The sequence below is a fragment of the Micropterus salmoides genome, unplaced genomic scaffold, assembly GCF_014851395.1.
Source record: "Micropterus salmoides isolate LMB-PRFRI ecotype aquatic unplaced genomic scaffold, ASM1485139v1 Ms_hic_scaffold_21, whole genome shotgun sequence".
Lineage (NCBI taxonomy): Eukaryota > Metazoa > Chordata > Actinopteri > Centrarchiformes > Centrarchidae > Micropterus > Micropterus salmoides.
This window is the reverse complement of record NW_024041262.1, coordinates 20,755,377-20,775,445: the sequence shown is the minus strand read 5'-3', so window position 1 is coordinate 20,775,445 and position 20,069 is coordinate 20,755,377. Positions and strand designations below refer to the sequence as shown.

The 20,069-nt window shown below is 41.4% G+C and overlaps 1 protein-coding gene across 1 annotated transcript in view; it reads left to right on the top strand.

Annotated features, from left to right (window-relative positions):
• LOC119916060 (protoheme IX farnesyltransferase, mitochondrial) overlaps nt 1–16,556 on the top strand; it is a 36,467-nt gene extending 19,911 nt beyond the window's left edge. The window contains exons 5-7 of the mRNA XM_038735930.1: nt 9,379–9,449; nt 13,376–13,608; nt 15,398–16,556. Coding sequence (XP_038591858.1) covers nt 9,379–9,449; nt 13,376–13,608; nt 15,398–15,828 — 735 coding nt within the window. The 3' untranslated portion in view covers nt 15,829–16,556. The remainder of the gene's footprint in view (nt 1–9,378; nt 9,450–13,375; nt 13,609–15,397) is intronic.
• The last annotated feature ends 3,513 nt before the right edge of the window (nt 16,557–20,069 follow it).

The following is a 20,069-nucleotide window of genomic DNA, read 5'->3' as shown; positions in this document are numbered from 1 at the left end:
TTGTTTCACAGGAGACGCTGCAGAGAGTTAAAAGGATCTTCAGCTATATGATGACATGGCAGTCTGTCAGACTCTGGCATGGAGTAACTGTTGATTACCATTCACAAGCCAGACCAAAGTGTGTGTCTCTGGGTGTGTGCAGCTTGAACATACGCGCTAACTCCTAACTGTACACGTCCCTTACTACTATTTATATGAGGCAATGCTTTTTCCTTTTGTAGCTAACCCCACCTAGGGATCACAAAGGGATTGTAAAACCTTCTTTGTTTATGTCTACAGCATAACATTACTTTACACTTTTATGCTTTATACTTTAATAACTGTTTTTTTCTCACCTCTTACCAAGTCTCAGGTAAGCCATTTTTTTTAGAAACATAGCTGCATTGTCTGCACACAAACAGAAGTGAGATATGTACTGTAAATGTGACTGTATAAATTAACTGGCCTCTGTCATTAAGTCTGTGTTGTTTTTTTTTTTCATACATTCTCAAAATCTATGTCTAAAGGTAAACCAATTTTTATTTCCCCCCCTCATCAACATTTTTTGGCATGTGAAAATAGAGTCCTTGTAAAATCATTAGGGATGAGCATAAGTCATTTACGTATAATTAAATTATTACAGATTATTATATTTATAGAGTACTCGCACAAAGATATCTAATATAAGAATAGATATTCATAGATAGCAGTTACATCACTGTGTCCTGTCCAGACTCCAGTTACACTCGTCCACTTCGGCATTATCTGCCTGCCCGCATGCCTCAAACACAAGAACTATGAACACACAAAAAAGGCCTTGAAGTGCAATACGTGTTAATCAGTGTCACCATACGTCACTCATTCAAGTAGAAGGAGGTAATCACTGCGGTGTTCCCATTCATTTTACACCCACACAACTGTAATCAGTTTGAAGATGATAGCAATTGGGGTGTGTGCCATGAGTGGTTATACGTGTGTATTACTCTGAATGTATTTGTCTGAGTTCCCCAGATCCTGGGGATTAAACATTTCTCTGTGCACTGGTGCTGGGGTGGGGGGTGTCCTGCGCTTTTGCACTTTTCTCCTGTAGGCCTTTTATCTGTATGCTTCTCTTGCAGTAATTGCTTATAAAGAGATAGTGTAGGTAGGGGAAAAGTGGCTCCAATTTCATCAGCGCACACATTTGAATGGCAGTTAAATGCTTTGAAATTGTCTTTGTTAAAGACTTTGTTACATCTTTTTATACAGTTTGCTGTAAAGTAGGAAGGAAGTGTCGAAGGAGGTAAAGGGAAATGTTACACTCATGGTATGGACAAGTTGCATTTTCACCTAGTCTATAAATGTTTTAACAAATGTAACCTTTAAAATGACATATAGTTGTAAGACTTTATTAATGTGCGCCAGTTGTCTGTCAGTAATCTAGGCTAAAATAGCGTTATTCTCGGGTTTGTGACCGCCATTGCAACTCACCCTAGGAACGGTGCCAGCACTTACTCACCCCCATTCAGACACATTGGAAGCTGTGTCACGTAACATCCTGACAGGAAGAATTTCTGTTACATTCACTGGACAGATGGATGACAGCTCACTTCTAGAACCCGTCGAGGAGCTAACTGGTAGCCTTTCCACTTGAGGGGATAGAGGCGAGGGGATACAGAGAATATGGCAGAAAGAAGGATGGGTCTCGAGGGCAAAGCTCTGACTGTGAAGGAGGACAGATTCTGACAGGAAGTTTGTTACCCTGTTCACATAGTCTCATCCCATTTGCTCTAGCAAACAAGATTGAAACTCATGGATAAATTATTTACTCCTGCCGCTTTTTGCCACTGTTTACTGTCTGTTCCCTTGTGTTGGGTGTATCAGCAAATGTTCCGCCTCCGTATAAACATAGTTCAGTCTTTTCCTTATACTGTTTCCTGTCACTCAAAAAGTCAAACTATAAAAGAAGAGGGTTAGCACACTAGGATCTGAGAACCACAACTCTTTCTACTTTAAAAGGGATGTAGCAGCTGTATGGCTTTTTTTTAATCTAACACCAGCCCTGTGTGATGGTTGAGGAATACTCCCTCCTACTTCTTGAGTTCAGTTCAGAGCAGACCCTTGATATTAACCATCTGCTCTCTTTGTCTTTTCCTTTTTGGATCAAGGAGGCGGTAGTTTTGAAGCTCTATAGATGTGATTCACTATTTTAGCAGTTTTACTTCACTGCAGGGACTGAAGAGATGAAGCTTCTTTACAAAGATTTCTTTGCACACATTATTTATAGGAAGAATACTAGAACCTTTCCAGTCTTCCCCTTGTCTTGTCTCTGAACCAAAGTGTCCTGCTCTGAGCTGCGTGTGTGTATTATCAGAAGTCTAGTTTAAAGAGCATGCTGGTGAGGAGAAAGGGAGGGAGAACAAAGATGCTGATTGAACAATGTAAAGCCTGTGTCACTTTGTGTTCAGTTTGTTGAATGTGCAGGATATTTTCAGAAACAACCTTACCTTGGAGGAAAAGCAGGCAGTATGAGACCTGTAACCTGCGCCCCAGCATGCCAGAGTGCTTACCACAAGCCAGAGATAAAAAAGAACAAATAGAAATTGAGTAATAATAATACATTTTGTTTTAGTTTACCCACAGTTTGGCAAAACAATAGAAAGGGTGTGTTTTTCATAGATCGTGGAATCGGATGTCTTATCTGTTTGATATCTGTTTATCTTTGTTATGAATAATAAATGAAATGTATTTCATGATAAAGCCAATGATTGTAAATGCAAACACTGAAAATCCCAGCTGTCTGGTTTGCCCGTCATGACAGGCCTCTTGTGGTATTCCTAACAATGTAGCATATTGAAAGATTTTTTGCCCGCAAAGTTGACTTGTTTCATTAATAGGTAGTTGACCTTCATCCAGAAATTAAATTTAATATCCTTAAAAGGTAATGCTACGGACAGTGTGGAAAACACTGTCTGCACACAAAGATCTAGACCTCACTATGTTGTTGTCGTCTTCTGTGGCCCTCATCATTTCGATTTGAAAGTCTTGTTGACTGAGCCTGTCCAGATGAAGGCATGGATTTTGCCAAGGGTCACTGCTGCAAATACAAATTTGCCAGAGGTGCTAATGGCTGCTGTCATGTTTGAGAGAAAAGTGAGGGCCTTCATGTGTGTCCGCTCCTTATCACTTCGAATTTCCATGGGGTGCATTTTTTTCAAGATGTTCAGGACTAGCCGTATCAGAGCCGTATTAAAGCTGACGTACACACACATTCACACCCATTCCAGTCTCCTTGTGGTCGGCCACAGCTGCGGACGAACAATCTAAACACTCTCTCAAACATACACACGGTCATGCACATGCCTCTTCTTCAACTGCACCCAAACTGCTGAGAGCTTTTCAAACTTCATGTCACGTCAGTCACACCCTCAGTTATTTCCAAATGCCCACTGATGGCGGAAAGAACTGTTTATTTCTTTTTAAACAAGTGACCTCACACACACACACACACACACACACACACACACACACACACACACACACACACACACACACACACACACAGTCTAGTTTTATGTTTTCAGCTTTCACTGATATGTTTCCCACAGTGTGTGAGACTGAATAGAAAGCAGTCAAGTGTGTACACAGTTAATGGTAATCAGGAAGTGTAGTGAAATGCCCTCATTAGTAAGAACGTTAACTTATCAGGCTCAGACTAGCGATATGGCTAGCCAGCGCTCCAACTAAGGCATTTGTCTTGTTTGCACAGTTGATATGTTTACAGTGGAGTGAAAATGAATTTCTCAGCCAGCATGCCCCAGTGGCAAATGATACCAAAACCACTTTCTCCAAATGAAGATTAATATTGGAAACTGCAGCAATTTCACTAAAGGATTTGGCCACAAGCCCAAATATGCAGTATTCTGGAACATTCTTATGGTGTGAGGTATATTTTGACCAAAATGGCAAATTTTTTTAATCAAGTCTGGGGCCATAAGTGGTAGGCGCTCTTTCTGTAACTTAAAATAAACATAACCAGTAATGAAATACCTCTTTGTGAGAGAGGGTCTCTTGATCCGGAAGATTTGCTGTCGCCCCCACTGCCATCCACTAAGAGTTTGGCTTGTAATCCAAGTCCTCCGTCACACTAGGAGGCACTGTGGCCTGGTCATAACACAGCATTAATGATGAAAATAGTGATATGATCCAACACACAAGGCATATATTCCCCTAGACCACCTGCCTTAGCAGCTTAAGATGGTCTACGCAGAACAGAAATAGGCAACACTCATTTATCTTTATTTGCACACCAAAACATTTCTTTATGTTGTCTATGGAGGAGGCAAAGCAGCAGCTGTCAAAGCCAGAAGAAAAACAGCGTATAAGAATAATCCTCTACTTTTATCATTTTCTGTTTTTCTCCGTTTCAAGCTTCATCCTCTTTCCCCTCTCATTCCCTCTCTTCATGGCTCAGGCAGTGAGAGTATAGCATGCCTCTGCCATGCGGTAAGCTTTCCCAGATCGTACCCATATCTTCACAGGCAAAGGGGCTGATTAGGGCAGAGGTAATGTGGCTCTGCTCAGCATTAATTGGCTGATTAACATAAGGACAGTTTAGCACTTCACTGTCCCACACTCAGGCCATTAATCAAGAGAGAGGCTGTTCCAGCTGAACCGCTGCCAACAGCTCTACACAGACCACTATAAAGAGAGGGAAAAGGGTTGTGGGTTCAGCACACAGCTGAAAGGGAGATCCACTCTTTGGCCAGACAGGGTATTGCAGTTTCTACAGCAGGACCTAGAGAGAATGAAAGCAGACTGTAGTGTATAGTAGCAGGATGAAGACGAAGAAGTATGGGTAGTTTCAGCTTTCTTTTTAATGTCTGATTCTGTTCACATGCCTGAGTCACTGTGCAAACATTGAAACGTGGATGACTTGATCGTGAAAAGACTTCTGGATCATAGGTTATGTGATTTTTGTTTTCCCTCTTTTTCTTGATTTCTTCTCTTGTGAATTAAGCAGTACAAACAATTTGGGCTTTTCATGTCTAATCACACCAGCTGATCCCCTATCATTTCATCACATCAAAGGATCGCAAGAGGGCGAGGAAGCCCGCAAACATCTGCCAGCTGTCCATATGTAGCATTCCAGACACAGACACGTCTCCTTTTTTTTTAGCTTTCACCTCAACTGCAGATAGTGTGAACTAAATATTGCTATTTTCTCAGTGACAGGAATTATGTGAAGATGTTCAGATGCCAGTTTCTAGTTTATGTCCCAAAGGTATTTTGAATTCCAACTTTTTGCAACCAAACCATGGATGAACTCTTTTTCATCATCGTTTGGTCTTACCTGCATGATTTCATCTTTACATTTTTTGCATGAAAGGGAATTCTTTACTCAAGTTAAGTTATACACGAGTACTTGGTTGCATGCACTGGGTTGTGCTGATGCTCATGATGCATTTTATGTAATGTGAAAATCAATCCCTTCTGCACCTACTTGAATCTATATCATGGCACACATTTCTACCTATGTACCATTTCTACCTGTTATAACAGTCACCCTCGCTGTTAATGTTCCTGCTTCCTCGTCTCGTCTTTTATTTGCCTTTATTCCATTATGACTTTAGACTTGTTTCACCTCTGCTTTCCACACACACACACACACACACACACACACACACACACACACACACACACACACACACACAGGTTCTTGCTAACAAGTACTTTAGAAGTGTTTAACAGGTTATTCAGGGAAGCAGTGCAAAATCACAGCATTGCTCACATAGCTCCAAGACTATTCATTTGACTCAAGAGACATCAATAGCATTTCTGTGACAGAAGAGCAGTCCCACTTCTACTGCAGAAACACCTTGAAATAACCTTAATAAAAGAGTTTTTGTGTGGGGCTGCATGGCTTGTCTCTTTTGTTCCATTCCTTTTTCTTTCATTTGACTTCAAAATGTTGTGAATGTCTGCCAGAACACATTGAATTGACTTCTGAGGAAAGCTTAATCTATGTAAATCTTTTGCTGCTTGTTTGTCAAATGGTTGATCAGAGACAGTTCACAGTTGGTGTTGAAGGGGGTATTGAGAGCTCTCGTGCTTTTTTAAGTAGACTTGGCTCGCATGCATCGGAGCACCACCCGCCCCTGTGGATGTTTGCATCCGCCATTCAACTCCAGTGTGCAAACAGGTGACATTCTGACAAGTGATGACTTGGTCTTATTGTTGGGTTTAGCCCGTGCACCTGGGTTTACCTCAGCAGAGTGAGAGAGACGCACTGTTTAGGCCAGCTGATGTTTCTGAGTGAGCCATACAGCTGCTCAGCTGTGTGTGTGTACTTGTGCCTGTGTTTAAGCGCGCACTCTTGAGTAAACACAGTAAATGCACAGTGTGCGGTTACGGTATCACTCCTCTCCTCTCAACCTTCACTGCACTTCCTATTGTTGATTTTGCAGGAGGTGTGGGGTTGGTAAGGCAACTTCTCTCCCATGAGGAGCACAAGGAGTGGCTGTTGCACAAAGTACAAGGTAGTCATTTTTTCATTGTCCTTAATTAAGTGGTTATACAAGCCAACTTCATGGCATCCAGTGAGTGAACTTAAACATTTTACGCACGTAAAAACTACGCAGCCCTTCAAGTCCTTCTGCTTCAGTGTTGCCATGAATTATATCATGATGCAAAGCAGTAGCTTCTGTAGCTTCTACACAAGAATAGGAAATGCCTGCCTGCATCCTGTTATCAATTGAGCCCTGGTGGTTGGCTGTGGATCACGTTCTGTCTTTGATAGCGCAGAGGATCTGACCCCCTCTCCTTTGCTTCTCACTTTGGTCTCGCCTCTTTTCCATCCTCATCTGGCAGATAATTGTCCCTACACTTATGGGTTTGTGTATGTGTTTGTGTTCATAATTGAAAGCAGCTGCCGGGCTCTCCATAACTTCCGGTTCAGTCCCCCAGCTGCCCCTCTATACAGTCGATGTCCCAGGCTGATCCAAAGGGTTGAGGTTTGTATCTTAAGCCCGATATATTTTGGAACTTTGTTTTTTTTTGGTGAAAGGAACGCCAACCCATCAAAAATGCCTCATTATGCTCCCATGCTCAGCATTGTCAGTGAAAGAATCATGATTTAACTGCAGAACTCACCTAGGTTATGCCTTATTTTTATGATGATTTGATTAAAGGCATATTTACATTTAGTAATATTAAATATACATTGGTCAGAAGTGCCCTACTGGAGATTGAAGTTTTTGCTAAAAGCTATAACCACTGAATGTTGTGCCAGTTAATTCTGCTCAGCTTATTTGGTAATGCACGCGAAGACTTGTCAATTTTAAACTGGTGCAGTCTGAACCAAACCTCTAGACCTACCTGTAGCAACACACGTGCATGCACACAAAACACAAATGGCCCAATTACTTTAATGCCATCACTGTAACACATGGCAGTGTTGGGCGGAAATAATGACACGGGCTGAGAGGGCTGCTGATGCGAACCAGATGAGGCACTCGGACTTAAAAGGCAGAGCGCGAGGAACGAGAGCAGAACTGGACAAACTGTGAAATGACAACATGGCACACGCAGTGGGGTGGTCCGGGTGACTTTGACATTCACGTCAAATCATCTGCATACACATACGACAGGTTCATCCAAACGATGGCAACACTCCCGATCTTGTGTTTTGAAATACTTTCTTTACTCACTCTGGAAAGTTCTTTGTTTCTTATTTTATTTAATGTAGAATTGCCTTAAATGCTTATGTGGCCACAATGCACAGATCACCATTATTCACAATATCTGCTTCTCCTTTTTTTAACATGATGTTATTGGAAACTAAGTAAATCTTTTTTTTTATGTGAGCAGTGTTACAGCAAGCTTGGCCCTGGGCCTGCCTGAGGCCTGGTTCAGCACTTCTCTGCTTTGGCCTGGCCACGAAGTGTATTTGTCTCTCATGCGGCCCCTGACCTTTTGACGCATTTCCCGACCCAGGAAATAGAATTAACACCTCAGCCTGGACCTTTGGGTCCCACAGCCGCATACACAGCTGTCCATTAGCCTGGCCCAGTCCAGTCAGACTGAGCTAGCTAGTGCTCCACTACAACTGAACCAAAGGAAGAAAGCAGGAGATTTTCTTTGGCGCATATGGAGAGAGCTTATTCTACTGATAATTTTAATGCCTTCTGGGGCATTTTATTGCCACAACAATTTCGGCAGTAACTGGAGCCAAATATGGAGATATTTATCTAACTGTTGTAGGCATGACCATCAAAGGCTGTGTTTCTCCCAAATGCCAGACCTCATCTAAGAAAGCCAAATTGTTGTCAGACATGTTTGATCTTTTCGTTGGTGCTTGTTATTTAGATCTTGCAGCCCACTCCCTATTGTTCTTCACAATAGAAAATCTATACGAAATGAAATGCAATGCCTTCCACCAGGAGTTTTTTTTTTAATAATATGGTGGCTTTTCGATGTCATGAGTGCAGTAAATCTGGGAACTGGGGTTTAAGAAGAGGAAAGTGGATTATCTATTTATTAGATATTTTAGGTGAACCATATATCAGAAGAGATGGATCTTGATATTCCACAGTCTAAGTGCTTTATCTGTTTTCTTCATTAGTCAAAGGCTCTTATGCAGGCAAGCAAACACACATGTATGTGCATTTGCTCACTTATACACATACACACACACACACACACACAGATTAGCCAGTTCCTGCTTTTAAGCACCCCATGTGTTTGCATTTTAGTCACACATTGCCAATCTCATGGGAGCACTTTGAAGCATACTCCTCCAGAGCAGATCATAAAACAGGAGTATAAGTAGTTTTTCACATAGTTGTATCCCAGAACACCCCCCACCAACACCACCACCTCCTGTCCCAACAGCTCACTGCCTCCACCTTCCACCTCCTGTCCATTTACTCTCCAAGTGCATTTGGTTCAAAGATTTGCTAGGACCATACCTTCAGTGGCTCCCCTCGCATTGTTTCTCTCCAGATGTTGCGTAGATAGACTCACAGAGGCAGCCATGGTGGAAGTCATGTGATCCTTATAAATTTAACCTAGTTGATTTACATTTCTGTGAACATTAACATGACCAACATCAGAAAGCATGCAGAGAGAGAGAAATGTAAAATATTTCATAGTGGCTGTTTCTTTCCATTCACACCTTTTTTTTTGTTTGTTTGGATCATTTGGATCAAATTTAAATGTTCTAAACCACATCTGTACCTTTTGAGCTGTAGTGTAGGAGGTGTGTAATCTACAGTGTTGCCTATTCTGCTTTAACACCCAAAGTGATCCATTTTCACTGCTGCCTGTATGAGTTCAAGAAATAGTGTGTGTGCATTGAAGGAGATGGATGTGTGTGTTTGTGTCTCCTGCATTAACCCACTTCCTGTTCTGTCTCAACAGTACTTTGAGGTGCCCTTCGACTCTAACATGAACCGCACAAAGAACCGTCCACTCGTCAGAGGACAAATCAGGTACAGGTTTCTGTCTTTGTGCTTACTTAATAACATTAATGTCATGATTTTCTCTATGAAAGATTTGGCATAGCAACCCCATTTGCAACTTGTATTACTTTAAACTTAAGCCGTGTTTCAACCAAAGGAACTATACCCTGGAACTAGGAACCTTTGGAGGAATTGCGTTTCCACTGAAGGAACCAGGGTCTAAATTTAGTTCTATGGTCTTTATTTTACCCCCAAAAAAGTCCCTGCTCGGGGGGGTAGTACTTTCCGAAAGTACCGGTACTTTGGGGGGGGCGAGGCTTGCCTTGCAGTAAATTTCTGAATGGGTGAGTAGAGGCTACTGGCTTTAAATCGAGCATGTTGGCTGTTCTGCTAGGCCTACTGCTCCTCTCTTTTCCACCGTTGTTTGCAAACCAGTAAATCACAATCAACACTCAGATAGCACACAAGTCTCATCGATGTCCGCCTGAGATCGTACGTCGGCTGCCTGAGATCGTACAGCAGCATTTAAATGTATGCGGTGTGTTTACAGCTTACAGCTGAAGGAGTTAAGCTAAATACTGGGACTGAAGTTGTTGTTTCCAGTCGGGAAGTTTTTACACAGAGCCGAAGTCGGTCTCCTCTTCTCCAAAACAAATGGAACAGCTGATTACAGCAGGTAATAAAGCTAGTTAAAAATCCCGTTCCTCCAATGCTCAGGCGGACACAGACATGTGGGCTGAAGCTGTAGTCAGCTGGAAATGTTTTAATAACCTTACAAACTGTCTTATTTTTGTGTTGCTTTCTCTGTGCTGGAGTTATTTTAAGAACTTGATGGCTTCCAGTTTATTGAATTTGTAACAAACTTTATCATGTGTCTCTTCATTATACTCCCACACAAAAAAGCTGTTTTTAATGGCCAAGCATAGCCTATAGTTTTCATTATATTCCAATCAAATCGGATGTTCATTTATAAATTTTGCTCATGGATAGTTGTTACTAAATAATGATGCCTGTGCATCGCTTTGTACAGCTGATTAATTTGACTAATCATCGCAGATCTTTAGACCACGGTGGAAACACACACAACAATGGGCTGAAGGAACCTTTTAGTTGACAAAGTCTGCTCCTGTTCTCTTGCTCACTGACATTATCCTTGCTTATTCTTGCTTTTACATTTTTCCAGGGGTTGAAACATAACCTAACAGCTTGTGATGTCAAAGCATATTGTATTGGCCGGCAGTATTATAATGAATAACACACCGTAATGAAACAAAATGGTAGCATTGATAGTAGCACACATGCCATATTTACATTCACTTTTAGTTGTGGAGATATTATGGCGCTGAAGCAGACCAGTAACTTAGTATGTAGAGTAGCAGCAGCCAGAGACCGTAGAAATGCATGCCAGCAATGACGATCCTCTGCTTTTCACCTGTCAGGTGTAATGCGAGCTTGGTACCAGGTCGGGTTGGAGGAGGGACGAGGTTGAGATTAGGGTGTAGTTTACCCGACCACCCTTGCTTTGCTACCTACACTGTTTTAGATGGCAGATAGCCTCTGCATTGGTGCTCAGTGAAGTGCATGCATCGCCACGCTCCTACAAATGTGAAATCTGACTCAGTGGCTGGATATGCTCGTCTCTACCTGTCCCGCCGGGAGACTGCCACCCTTTAGCACTGATGCGTGAACCAAAAAAACACAAACCCAACCACACGTCCTCTTCGCCCATTGTCCTTGCCAGGAAACTGCCTCCTTTGCATTTCACTCTTACGGGAACAGCTCCATTTGTCTCCTTTCATTTTTATTCAGAAGGAACAAAAGCAAACAACCTGTTGACATAAGAGGATTAAACATCATACAGAACAGTAAAATTCACATGCAGCCACCACGATGAAGCTAAAAATCGCTGTTGCATTCTAATATAAACCAGCAAAATAGACCTTAATGGCTGAGCAGCCTGTTAGCACCATAACCTGACCTTGACCCAGAGCCATCTCATCCCAGTTTCAGGAATTCTCCATTGACACTCTGTTTGAAAGTGGACTCTCATGCTGTTGATCTGGTGATTGAAGATGTTTTCTCACTGTCTAAACACAGCCTCTTCTCTTAGGCTTTTAGCCTGTCCCTGACAAGAGGAGGTGTCTGTCTGTGTCTCTGAGACACATAGAATCACTAGATATCTCTCTCTTTGTCTTCCCCCCTCTCACTCACACACACAATCTTATGTACAGACAGCGAGCAGATGGGAGGCTGGACTGTCCTGTCAAACAAGACCACATTTTACACATTCTGCATGCTGTCCTCAGGACAAGGTCTTTGTATAAGCCAAATGACGCTCCTCCGCTACATCTGTCTTTCTGCAGGAGTCTGTCTGCCCAACATGATGTCAGCGTCGGAAATAGTTTGTCATCTCATGTCAGGACTATAATAGTGTATCATCTTTCCCACCTTTTATTGTTGTTCTGTGAAATGTGGATGACAGTCCCCCCCCGTCCTTTGTTGTGGGTTTTTTTGAGTTTGAGGCTTCCACATGTGAGGATGCTGAATAGCTTTCAGTTTGGTCAATGGAACAGTTTGGGACACACATTGCAGTTATTGAGGAGAAGTACGGTTTGGACGTCACGACTGTTTACCCAATTGGACTCAGACCGTTATCGTCTGAGTCAGCTGGTCTTGAGGGAGATAAAATCATACAGTATGTGGTATTGAAGGATTCTAATCATTTGCCTTCTAATAAAGTCTCTGCTTGTCTTTCTCATTAAGGTTATTCAAATAATTTAACAGAAATCTTTTACTAGCTGTTTCCTGAACATCTGACAGTGTAATTTGCTTTTATCAAGAATTAAATTTCAGGATCAACTATTTTAATCAGGTTTAAGTTTTATGACAAAATCACGAATCAGGATTATTAATACTTTTTTTCATCCAAAAATTATAATACATTTACCACTTGAATATCTAACAGGTAACTAAGGTGTACGTAGAATAATTCTGTTTCTTTAACCTAATGGGTAAGTCCCTTGTGTTTTACATTTAGATCCCTGGTTTTGATTGTGGTCCAATCGGACGGCCACATCTTGGGCTTTTTGCATTGACATTAGTCACCTGACGTTAGTACTGCGGCTGTGTCAGATTGTAAGCTGAGGACAGTAAACCCGCCTCAGGCCATGTGACGCACTCCCTCCCCTGACCCCCGCAGAGCCAACCCACAGCCAAGCCAGACTGTCGACAGCTCATAGCCAGCCTGCACGGCCCCACCTCAGCCCACATAAAACAGGCATAACACCACTAATCACATTAATGCACCAATCTCCCTGCTCTGCCACACCACCAAAATAAAAGCCCTGTTTGCTTTTTGAAGAAAAGGCCTGCGTTTGGTCAAGATTTTAATCTACTCTCTCTTTAATTTATGGAGCATTTACTGGTGAATTTGAACCAGACCTTGCCATCACTGCTTTCAATAAAAGATGAGGGGAGGAGGAGGAGGAGGAAGTCTTCATCCGGCTAAAAGCCCGAGCCGCAGTGGTTTCCTTCAGCTAGTTTTGATCTCTGGCGTGTGCGCATACCCTTCATCTTGCAGAGCTCCTTTTATTCCTGACAAACTCTTATCAGATGCGCTTCCTCCAAGCCTCCTGTTCTGAGCCTCAGCCATACACGGCTGCGGCTGTCAGTGTGTGGCCCCCATGGGTCTGCGTGTGTGTGTGTGGCACATGTGGAGGTATCATTGTCTTATCTGGTGTCTGCACAAGCCCACAAAACTTTATCATCCCATGGTAATGGGTGTTTGTCTGACTCTGAATCTGTGTATTGTAACTTGCCTTTTATCAAAAGAACACATCTGAAACTCATCTTTTAAACTTGCCCTTGTTTACTTTTTCTTTATCTTGCCGTTTTAGCTGAGTCTCACAATCTCTCCCTCTGTTTCACTTCCTTTTTCTGTCCCTTCTTTATATCAGTCCCCTCCATGCAGTGTCCTTTGCTCTGGCCTGTGGAGTTCCTGGAATTGCTCTGCTCACGCTGGTGGTAAACCCCTTGACGGGCTTCCTGGGGACCCTCAACATCTTTCTCTACACCTGTTGCTACACACCGCTCAAGAGGCTCAGCATCGCCAACACCTGGGTGGGAGCAGTGGTGGGTGCTATACCTCCTGTCATGGGCTGGACGGCTGCCACAGGTTGTCTGGATCTAGGTATGACTCACCAGCTGAGATATGGGGTATTAGTGGACTCATGTGTATGTACATATGTAGATACTAGTGTTTAAAATTGTTTTAGAGAAAAGTATTCAGTTCAAAGGCATCTTCAACTCCATTTAAATCACTTATCAAGCACAGATGCCTAAGCCTGAAATGGGTAGATTTGCTGTTTTCCTCTGCTTGAGAAAAAAGTTATGTCTTTGGGGTTTTGGACTGTTGATTGGATAAAGCAAAAGGTATTTCCAGTCTGCAATGTGTAGGGCAAAGAGGTGCTGCAAGATAGATTAATAGTTATTATAGCCATATTTGTCTCCCTAGACCGCAGTGATATTTGTTTTGTTTTTTGGTGGAGATGTTCATAAATAGTCACTTTCAGCAGCTAATCAAATAGTTAAAAGTAAAAAGCTGCATAAAAAGTTAAAAGCTGCTCCTAAATAATTGTTAGTTGCAGCCCTAGTTAAATCACAGTGCTCTGTCCCTCATTAATACTTTTTTGTTAGTGGGCTGGGCTGCTGTTCTTCACTGCCTTCAACAGGACCTCTCTGACCAGGCCTGATCTCACACTACGTAAAGCTTTATTTACATATGGCTCAGAATCCCTGCAGCGCTGTTGGTGCTCTTGTTCATTGTTCCTGTGGAGTTTCAATGCACTTATTGTAAGTCATTTTGGACAAAAGTGTCTGCCAGATGAATGTAATGTTAAGTTAGTGAAGCGACAGAGACTGAGGGGCTTTTCAGCTTGTTTGGCGGACACATTAAGTGTGTTGTACTATGGAAACGGTATGAAATGTGTTTGATCATGTTGCTGCCGTATCCCGGAGACATGCACATAAAGGTTTATGTTTAAGCTACAAATATTTGGTTTGCTCTTTCAACATAATGTTAATGAATTTGTTGACTTTTCATCTGTAAAATGAGAGCAGCTCTATTCCATTAAATGCTTGTTGATTTTAAGAGAGGGCTACTGATTCCATGGCAACTCATTCTATTCATGAAAGCTTTAAAAACAGTCTTGCCTTTACTGCGGTTCAGCCACCGAGATGGACTTTCCCTTTAAATGAACTTTGTATTGTCAAATGATTAAGCCTAATAAAAAACATCTATATAACCAGTGTTCTCTAAATGTTCCCTCAAAGCAGCGAACAGTATTTTACAGACACAGTACTATACCAAACCCTTTCCAGTTTTCATACGAGATTTTACATGTTTACTAAAAGCAAGGCAAAAGAAAACCTGTTTACAGCTCTCTGTTATGGAATTTTCTGTTGCTTGTTCTGCCGACTCGATTTAATAAGTACTTGCAGCGAACATGACCACAGTCCACAGGTGTGTGTGTCGCCCTCCCACAGAATGTGAAACACAAGCCACTGTCAGTCTGTGCACTTGTCCTTCTGGTTTGACACATTTAAACTAGGAAATATAACAATAGTATAATGTTTCTGAGAACAGCCGTCCCTCATTAAAAAGGAACCAGTAAAGATAATCAGCAACATTTTGTGCGAGTTAGAGCTGAGACAATAACTGACATAACTTTGTATCGTGGCAGAAAAACATGCACAGTTGGAACACTGCTGTAACTTATTAGTAAGTTAGTACTGACTGCTTTCTATTGGCTTTTAAGATTAAAGAACTGTACTTTTAACTAAAAAGTCATAACATAAAACTTTTATTTCAGCACTTGGCCTAATATTTGGCATGTTGAGAGTGAATCAAACAACAAACAGACTGAATCATCAATCCCCTCCTTCCTTACTCTCTTCCTCTCCCTCTGTTTCACCCCCAGGTGCCTTGTTACTGGGTGGTTTCCTGTACAGCTGGCAGTTTCCCCACTTTAACGCCCTCAGCTGGAATTTGAGGGAAGACTACTCCCGTGGCGGCTACCGCATGATGTCCGTCACCCACCCTGGCATGTGCAAGCGGGTGGCCCTGCGCCACAGCGTGGGCCTGATCGGCCTGTCAACCTTAGCGCCCGTGCTGGACGTAACCACCTGGACCTTCCCAGTGATCTCCCTACCCATCAACCTGTACATCAGCTACCTGGCCTTCCGCTTCTACCAGAAGGGAGACCGCAGCAGTGCCCGCAAGCTGTTCTTCTGCAGCCTCTGGCACCTGCCCATGCTGCTGCTGCTGGCACTGACTTGCAAGAAGCCTCGCAGAGATCAGGAGGATCCAGCTATACCTCCAGCTTCTTTACCTCTCGCCCTGCAAAGCTAACTAGTTTCATAGGTGCCCCAACACCATTAGGACGTCTGAGACCCTTATTTTAAGTGAGATGTTCCCTCGGTGTCTCCTTAACCACTTGTTGTGTTTGGAGAGGGCTGGATGACAGACATATTATTATAACTGCGTGTTTAATTTGAGCCAGTGGTGCTCACTACAGATCAGGAAATGAGCTGGAAATAATTTGGATCAAAATAGTTGATTTACAGAAAACACACTCAATTATTACATCAGGTTGTAATCATTTCAATGTGTGTGTACTGTATATGCTCTGTATTTATTTATGAAGGGGCCCACCGGTTCCTCTCCATGTTGTACATGACTGATGTTAAATGTTCGTGTACTGTGTAAATTGCTCCTATGGATCCACTCAGGCATCACTGTCTGCGGATTTGTCATTGCATTGTACAAATTGCAAAATAGAAGAAAAGTATGTGTTCTTCATGGTATCAAAGATTTACGGTTGATTTTTCAGAGTATGAAAATAGGACAGATATGTAAACTGAAGCCACTTGGATGCTGCACTTGATGTCTGTTGACTGTTGTTCGACTTTCACCTGAGCCCAGTTACTTGACAGTTAATAAGCCTCATTGCATTTTGCTACTCAGCAAACACACTGATGGGTCTTCATTCATTTACATAATGCTTTAATTCAACACGGTTCGCCTGCACCAAAATGCAAGGGCAAATGCTCTCTAACAATAAACATGTCATGATTGTAGCTCTGTATTTTGTGTCATCATTTACCCATTCACTGTTTCCATTTAAAACTCAATTTAAAAGGAAGTTGTGGATGAATGGTTGTGTACCTGATCAATCACACACAAACCACTACCACACCTCGTTAGGTGGTGGTGCCGACTCAACATCCACATAATGTATGGATTTAAGTTTCAATTATAGCCTTAGAGGATATGCTCGCTTTAAGCACAATCGCCATCCCTCCAATAAGCTCCATTTAGCAGGCCACCTCTGCACCTGTCAGTCAACATGTGCTCCCCTTCCGCCTCTTTTTCCCCTAGTTTTGTATTCGGTTACATTTCCATCACCGCACTCCGAGAAACAAGCGTCCCCTTCCACTCACTGCCATCCTCCCTCCATAAAAGGGTACTGGGGGATTTAGCCAAGGCCGGGAGACCTGAAACGGCTCGACATCCTCGTAAAGTGTCTGACCGGATACAGAGTTTCATATCAGAGGCTGAAAGGGGAGCATTGGGGCCAGCTGTTACAGTTGGGAGAAAAGTGGGGAGAAAAGCGCGCACACATACACCCAACCTGTGTGGAGATTGAATGTCCTATCGAACCTCCAGGGCTCAGTGTGATGGCCTGTCATGGTTTACAACATCCGCTCCTACAGAGGTAGAGTGGTGGCCCTGGTGCTGTCTAGTCCTGTCAGCCAGGAGAACAGCTCTGCTCCCTTTTTCCGATTCTGGAGTTATTTGAATTTGGTGTTACTTCTACTTGTCCTCTTAATGGTTGAGCATATGAATCATATTTTGTATTCAGCATTAGACCTATGGCTGAGCTTTCAACCCACAGATCCCTTCCTCAGATTATACAAGAGAGATGTCTCTGAGCTGCTGTTCTCATGAAAGGTAAATCCATCCTTTGAAATTATCATTCAAAATAGTCCTGGGCAAGTTCATGCTCAGATTTAGACATGCAGTTAGAGAAATGTTCTGTGGGGATTTTAAAGCCCCTGTCCATTAAAGAATATGTTTTGCCTTTTTTATAACTTGGATGTTTGAGCTTCCTTGTACAGGATGATGTATGAGTTTTACGCTGTTTTTAATTTCCTCTGCTGAAGGAGGAAAAGTCCCACCTTAAAACTGACATTTTGATGCATACGTACGATCATGATTTTGTGACGACATAAGTAATTGAAGCTGTTCATTGTCCGATATGTAACATACACAATTGGGATGTGGAAAGTGGAAACCTCCAGTATAGAAGTAGTACAAGAAGAAGGTGACATCTCTGGTATTTTCTTATGTGAAATTAAACTTCTGAAATTCATTTTTTTGCATTTTCAGATTATTGATTTGTCAGGGAATGAGAAGGAGTAGATGTAACTAAGAATTTTTACTGAGGTAAGTAGACTTTTTTCTGAGATAAACATATCAGACAAATTATTATTCAAAGCAAACTATTTTTTATCTTTTAAAAGAAGCCTAGAGGCATTTTAAGTATTTTAGTGACTTTGCAACTTGGTAAATCATGAAGGGAGACCATAAGGTCCTGCAGGGTACCATACATCACCTCACATGAAAGAGCAGTTGACTACTAAATCCTTAAACATTTTAGATTTATCACATTTACTTTTGTGTAAATTGTAGAAAAACTTCAAAAAGTCCATTATTATTTCATAAGCCAATGATATTTCATACTCTCTTATTTCACTTCTTTTGATGCATAAAGAACATGGAGGTTTCTCTCTTTCCCATTGCTGAAAGCAGTCATTAAATCATACATGTTATTTGTAATCCAGTGTGAGTCTGAGTTTTAATGCCAGAGTCAACAAACTGAAGAGCAAAATATGCATCTGTAAACAGGAGAGGCTCCCCAAACGGCAATATGCCGTCAACCCCGGTGCTGCAGCTTTAATGTCCACACTGAGTCTCACATCAGAGAGGGGGAAATACTGTACAACAGCTCGGATTCCAGGATTCTTCAAACCAAGCAGTGAAATCTCAGGATGACGGATGACCTCTGGCCTCTCTTCAAAGGTCTGTTTTTGCAAAATAGAACCCAAAGAGCTGCAGTGATCCTAAAGCAACATTTCGACTAAAACTATACAACCAGCATTGTAAAACTATCTACTTTAAGTCCCTGTAGAAATATTAGAGTAAAAATTTTGAAACATTATCTTGAATCCAGGGGAGAGAACGATAAACTATTATTTAACACAATCACAAGCAACAAGTTTCGTTCAGATGATCTGTTCATTTAGTGTTTTCTCAGTCAGTTATTTCGGCATGACTTTGACCACGTTGCTTGCAGCCTAAACTGGAAAAGAAATGCCTTCATGTTCACATACAATAATAATAATAATAAAACATATCTAAGTAGATTTAATCTGTTCGTTCGTTTTGAAGCATAAAATTTGTCTGTCCATAGGTCTTTTTCATACGCGGCCAAAGATCCCGGGGTTTAAATTACATGTCTGTTTTGACTCATCTCCAGTCTCATGAAACATTCGCTGCAACTTTCTTTTTTTTTTTGTCCTTCTCCTTCTCTCTCTCAAAATTGGGAATTAAGTGCGTGTATTTCCAACGTTGAGATTTTTAAACAGAGGGTTTGTTGGGCTCTTCAACTTCTCTCAGATCTTTCAAAATGTTTGTGTAGCCTGCATGTAGGGGATAATTATGTTTAAAAAATAGCCTATAGGCTACATTTTAAAATTTTGATTCATTCTGGTGGTATGTGGGTAGAGTTTTTTAATATTATGCAGACGCTCTAGCCATATCATATCATATCATATCTTTCGAAGTGAAAATCCTTATAATAAGCTATTTTTGAGAAGAATAAACTGATGGTTAATAAACAGGCTGTTAATGAATTTTCCTTTTCTGCTAATTTGCTGCTCATCGAAGAGACTTCTCAAGTATAAGGAGACCTTCATGTCACAAATAAGGCAATAAGAAAACAACAAAGCCATGGAAGAGCAATAGAGATTTTTAAGAGCATGGAAACTTTTGAAATATTTTGACTGTTGAATAAGTTCATCTTTACAATACAGTCCCCTTTATTTTAGCCGTGTGTTGACGTGTTGTAGGTAGCCTATGTAGCGTAATAATCGTTCTGTAAAAACAGGCTGGAGAAGTAAAGAAAGTTACTATAAAAGACACATTTTATTAAGACACATGTCACAAGGGGGAAAATATAAAAGGAAATAAAGTGCATAGGAAGCAATTCTTGTTTATAGTTCTTTTGCCATAAATGCTATTAAATTATACAGGTTTCATCATTATACTCATGATAATTATTATTATGCTTATTTTTTCAGATTAACAATTTCCAGTCGCACAAAATTAATTATGAGTAATTATATAATTAATTAGCCTATATAATTAAAACAATTTATAATTTATTTTTTTTGTTTGTTTTTCTCTGTGTAATTTAATAAATATAAATCGTGAACAATATGTGACCTCTTCATTAAGATACTTCTCATTCAGTGTCAGAAGGAAAGTCAGACTATATCATTTGGCAAAGTCTGCGTTAGTCTGGCCTA